Genomic DNA, 6,000 nt, shown 5'->3' with positions numbered 1-6,000 from the left:
TTCCAACTGTTTTTTTAAACACAGAAAACAATGGTGGTTGGCGTAAGCCAAGGGGAAAAACATTCCACAGGCTAGGCCCCGAAACAAGGAACACACACAAACAAATTTTCTCAAGCCAAACTTGATGAAATGAAGGAACAAACAACAGGCCTACTTGGAGAAGAGATGAGTGAGGGCAGTTATAAAATACTGACAGGTGAATTTTCGAAAGAGAAGGACGCCCATCTTCCAACACAAATCGGGAGAAGGGCGTCCTTCTCGCAAAGTTGCCCAAATCGGCATAATTGAAAGCCGATTTTGGGCGCCCTCAACTGCTTTCCGTCGCGGGGACAACCAAAGTTCATGGGGGCGTGTCGGAAGCATAGCGAAAGCGGGACTGGGGCGTGCTTAGGAGATGGGCATCCTCGGCCGATAATGGAAAAAAGAAGGATGTCCCTGACAAACCCTTGGGTGACTTTACTTGGTCCATTTTTTTTCACGACCAAGCATCAAAAAGGTGCCCGAACTGACCAGATGACCACCGGAGGGAATCAGGGATCACCTTCCCTTACTCTCCCAGTGGTCACTAATCCCCTCCCACCCTCAAAAAATATCTTTAAAAATACTTTTTGCCAAGCCTCTATGCCATATCAGGTTCATCGCAGCAGTTTGCAGGTACCTGGAGCAGTTGTAGTGGGTACAGTGTACTACTACTACTAACTAACATTTCTAAAGCGCTACTAGGGTTACGCAGCGCTGTACAATTTAGACATAGAAGGACAGTCCCTGCTCAAAGAGCTTACAATCTAAAAGACAAGAGAACAATCTAAAGACAAGTGTACAATCTAGAGGACAAGTGAACAGTTAATCTGATAGGGTGGATAGATTGGGGCATTCTATATTTCTCAAGCGGTTAGGCGCCGAAGGCAGCATTGAAGAGGTGAGTTTTAAGCAGAGATTTGAAGATGGGTAGGGAGGGGGCATGGCATATGGGTAAAGGAAGATTGTTCCAGGCATAGGGTGAGGCAAGGCAGAATGAGCGGAGCCTGGAGTTGGCAGTGGTGGAGAAGAGTACTGAGAGAAGGGCTTTGTCCTGTGAGCGGAGGTTACGGGCGGGAACATAGGGGGAGATGAGGGTGGAGAGGTAAGTGAGGAGCCGCAGACTGAGTGCATTTGTAGGTAAGGAGGAGGAGCTTGAATTGTATGCGATATCTGATCGGAAGCCAATGAAGTGATTTGAGGAGAGGGGTGATATGAGTATATCGGTTCTGGCGGAATATAAGACGTGCGGCAGCATTCTGAACGGATTGAAGGGAGGATAGATGGCTGAGTGGGAGGCCGGTGAGGAGTAAGTTGCAGTAATCAAGGCGAGAGGTAATGAGAGCGTGGACGAGAGTTCTGGTGGTGTGCTCAGAGGGGAAAGGGCAAATTTTGCTGATGTTGAAGAGGAAGAAGCGACAGGTCTTGGCAGTCTGTTGGATATGCACAGAGAAGGAGAGGGAGGAGTCGAAGAGGACTCCGAGGTTGCGGGCAGATGGGACGGGGAGGATGAGGGTGTTATCAACTGAGATAGAGAGTGGAGGAAGAGGAGAAGTGGGTTTAGGAGGAAAGACGAGGAGCTCGGTCTTGGACATGTTCAGTTTAAGGTGACGGTTGGACATCCATGCCGCAATGTCGGATAAGCAGGCCGATACCTTGGCCTGGGTCTCCGCGGTGATGTCAGGTGTGGAGAGGTATAGCTGGGTGTCATCAGCATAAAGATGATACTGAAAACCATGAGACGAGATCAGCAAGCCCAGGGAGGAGGTGTAGATTGAGAAAAGAAGGGGTCCAAGGACAGATCCCTGGGAAACTCCAACAGACAGTGTACTTCAGGCAGGCGGACCAAGGCCCATCCCCCCCTACCTCTTACACTTGTGGTGGTAAATGTGAGCCCTCCAAAACTCACCAGAATCCCACTGTACCCACATCTAGGTGCCCCCCTTCATCCCTAAGGGCTATGGTAGTGGTGTACAGTTGTGGGTTTTGGGGGGCTCAGCGCACAAGGTAAGGGAGCTATGCACCTGGGACGTTTTTCTGAAATCCACTGCAGTTCCCCCTAGGGTGCCCGGTTGGTGTCCTGGCATGTCAGGGGGACCAGTGCACTACGAATTCTGGCTCCTCCCACGACCACATGGCTTGGATTTGGTCGTTTTTGAGATGGGCGTCCTCGGTTTCCATTATCGCCTAAAACCGGGGACGGCCATCTCAAAAACGACCTAAGGACGACCATCTCTAAGGTCGACCTAAATTTCATGATTTGGGCGTCCTCAACCGTATTATCGAAATGAAAGATGGACGTCCATCTTGTTTCGATAATACGGGTTGTCCTGCCCCTTTACGGGGCCATCCTGCGAGGACGCCCTCATGAAGATTTGGATGTCCCGTTCGATTATGCCCCTCTGAGTGGAGTGGAACAGGTTGACATGAATTGCTTGTTTACTCTTTCCAAAAATACAAAGACTAGAGGGCACACAATGAAGCTGCTAACTAGTAAATTTCAAACAAATCGCAGAAAGTTTTTCTTCTCTCGATTTGTAATAAAACTCTGGAATCCGTTACCAGAGAATGTGGTAAAAGCAGTTAACTTAGCAAGGTTTTAAAAAGCTATGAGTTCCTAAAAGAAAATCCATCAGTCATTATTATGGATTTGGGAAAATCCACTGCCTATTTCTAGGATAAGCAGCATAAAATCTGTTTTACTCTTAAAGGATCTTGCCAGGTACTTGTGACTTGAATTAGCCACTATTGGAAACAGGATACTGGGTTTGATGGACCTTCAGTCTGTTCCAGTGTGGCAGTACTTTTGTTCTTATGTTAAACTAGTAAAACATGCCTGTTTCTTGCGGCAATGAAACGGGCGCTAGCACAGTTTCCTTCCAGACCTCCCTCCCCCATCCCAACTCACCCCGTCGGCGTTGGTCCACCATTGTTGCGGACCTCGGCACCACCTTCAATGTGCTGACATTGCTCTGCCCTCGACGTCATCACGTTTGACGCGAGGGCAGGGCCCCAGCACAGTGTTTTCGGTGGCTTCACCACCACGAAGGCTTCAAACCGGAAGGAAGTGCCCGGGGGACCTGACAGTGACGTCAGTGTCCTCAGAACGTTGAGGGTGAGTTTTATTATATAGGATTTTCACTTTGTCATTTTCTATGATTTTTTTCATTGATTGTCTGTTCCCAATAATGTTTTCACACTTGTAAGCCATATCTTTAAGTGCCAGTGTATTGTTTGTGCAACATTACAGTGATGTTTCCTGCACTTATTCTAAGCGCCGCGTTAGTTAAAGCCCTGCTGCCCGTCTCTAGCCTTCCCCTGCTTGCTTCGTGATGATGTTCATTCCCTCAGTCCCACCTTCGCGGAAAAAGGAAATGATGTCAGAAGGCGGGACTAAGGGCATGAACTCATCAGAAGCAAGCAGGGAAGGCTGGAGACAGGCAGCAGGGCTTAAAATAAGACAGCGCTTCGAGGGAGGTAATAGAAACTGACGGATGGGAGCGGGAGGGGAGGGTGGGGGCGAAGAACATCATTGGACATGTTTGGGAGCGGGAGGGGAGGTAAGTATGGCCTGTGATGGCGCCCTCCTGCCATGCTTACCTCCCGTAATGGAGCCGGCTCGCCCCCAAGAACATCCGGCTCGCAAGAGCTGTCAAAATTTAACAAGCGGCTCTTGCGACCCGGAGCGAGCCAGCTCCAGCACACCACTGTCTACCACTATGTTATCCAAGTCTGTCAAAGAGGCTGTCTCTTCCTATAATACTATTCTCTCCTCTGCTCTGGATACTCTCGCTCCTCCCATTCCCCGTTCTGTAAAACAAACCAAACCCCAGCCTTGGCTGACCTCTAGAATCCGCTACCTACGTCTCTGTGTCCGCTCTGCTGAATGCCTTTGGCTGAAATCCCGTGCCCATGCTGACTTCATACATTTCAAATTCTTGCTGACCTCCTTCCAGTCTGCTCTTTTACTTGCCAGACAGGACTATTACATCCACTTGACAAATTCTCTTGGCTCAAACCCTCGACGTCTCTTTGCCACACTGAACTCTCTCCTCAAAGTGCCTTCACCTCCAACCCCCCCTTCACTCCCCCCCCCCCCCCCCCCCCCCCCCAGACTCTGGCTGAGCACTTTCATGATAAGGTTCACAAGACTAAACTTGAATTCTCAACCAGGTCACCTCCACCTCTCCTTCCCTTAGTCCATTCTCTCAACCCTCCAACCCCTGCCTCCTTTTCTTCCTTTTCTGAAATCACTGAAGAGGAAACTACACATCTTATCTCCTCCTCGAAACTAACTACCTGTTCCTCTGATCCTATTCCCACCCATCTACTTAACACTATCTCTCCTACTGTCATCCCTTTTATCTGTCATATCCTCAATCTTTCACTGTCCACTGCGACTGTTCCTGATGCCTTCAAACATGCCAAAGTCACACCACTCCTTAAAAAACCTTCATTGGACCCTACTTGTCCTTCCAACTATCGCCCCATCTCCTTCCTCCCTTTCCTATCCAAGATACTTGAACGTGCTGTTCACCACCGTTGCCTTGACTTTCTTTCATCTCAAGCTATTCTTGATCCACTTCAATCTGGCTTTCGCCCCCTTCATTCAACTGAAACAGCGCTTGCTAAAGTCTCCAATGATCTGTTCCTGGCCAGATACAAAGATCTCTATTCTATCCTCATCCTTCTCGATCTATCTGCTGCTTTTGACACCGTTGATCACAGCCTACTCCTTGATACGCTGTCCTCACTTGGATTTCAGGGCTCTGTTCTTTCCTGGATTTCTTCTTATCTCTCCCAGCGTACCTTTAGTGTATACTCTAGTGGATCCTCCTCTACTTCTATCCCAATGTAAGTTGGTGTACCTCAGGGATCTGTCCTGGGATCTCTTCTTTTCTCCATCTATACTTATTCCCTTGGTACTCTGATCTCATCCCATGGTTTTCAATATTACCTTTATGCTGATGACTCCCAGATCTACCTCTCCACACCAGAAATCTCAGCCAAAATCCAGGCCAATGTATCAGCCTGCCTGTCTGACATTGCTGCCTCTCTGAAACTAAACATGACCAAGACTGAGCTTCTTATCTTTCCCCCTAAACCAACCTCTCCTCCTCTCCCATTCTCTATTTCTGTGGGTAACACTCTCATCCTTCCTGTCTCATCAGCTCGTAACCTTGGGGTCATCTTCGACTCCTCTCTCTCCTTCTCTAGACATATTGAACAGACTGCTATCACCAAAATTCACCCTTTCCTTTCTGAGCACACCACCATAACCCTCATCCACACTCTTATCACCTCTCGCTTAGACTATTGCAACTTGCTTCTCACAGGTCTCCCACTTAGCCATCTCTCTCCTCTTCAATTTGTTCAAAATTCTGCTGCACGACTAATATTCCACCAGTGTCGTTATGCTCATATTAGCCCTCTCCTCAAGTCACTTCACTGGCTTCCTATCCGTTTCCGCATACAGTTCAAACTCCTCTTATTGACCTATAAGTGCATTCACTCTGCAGCTCCTCAGTACCTCTCCACTCTCATCTCTCCCTACATTCCTCCTCGGGAACTCCGTTCACTGGGTAAATCTCTCTTATCTGCACCCTTCTCCTCCACTGCTAACTCCAGACTCCGTTCCTTTTATCTTGCTGAACCATATGCCTGAAATAGACTTCCTGAGACGGTACGTCAAGCTCCATCTCTGGCCGTCTTCAAATCTAAGCTAAAAGCCAACCTTTTTGATGCTGCTTTTAACTCCTAACCCTTATTCACTTGTCCATAACCCTTATTTTATCATCCTCATTTTAACATTCCCTTATCTCTTGTTTGTCCTGTTTGTCTGTCCTGATTAGATTGTAAGCTCTGTCGAGCAGGGACTGTCTCTTCATGTTCAAGTGTACAGCGCTGCGTACGTCTAGTAGCGCTATAGAAATGATAAGTAGTAGTACGTTGATTGAAGAAAAATTTTTCTCCGATTTGTTT

The 6,000-nt window shown here is 48.0% G+C and overlaps 1 protein-coding gene across 1 annotated transcript in view; it reads left to right on the top strand.

The window, feature by feature from the left end:
* Positions 1-129: 129 nt before the first annotated feature.
* Positions 130-6,000, top strand: part of LOC115458271 (serine protease 55-like) — a 71,394-nt gene continuing 65,523 nt past the window's right edge. The window contains exon 1 of the mRNA XM_030188135.1: positions 130-196. Within this exon, the coding sequence (XP_030043995.1) occupies positions 130-196 (67 nt within the window). The remainder of the gene's footprint in view (positions 197-6,000) is intronic.

Source organism: Microcaecilia unicolor, chromosome 14 (genome assembly GCF_901765095.1).
Source record: "Microcaecilia unicolor chromosome 14, aMicUni1.1, whole genome shotgun sequence".
Taxonomy (NCBI): Eukaryota; Metazoa; Chordata; class Amphibia; order Gymnophiona; family Siphonopidae; genus Microcaecilia; species Microcaecilia unicolor.
Note: the sequence above shows the minus strand (reverse complement) of the source record. Positions and strands in the feature narration are given on the sequence as shown.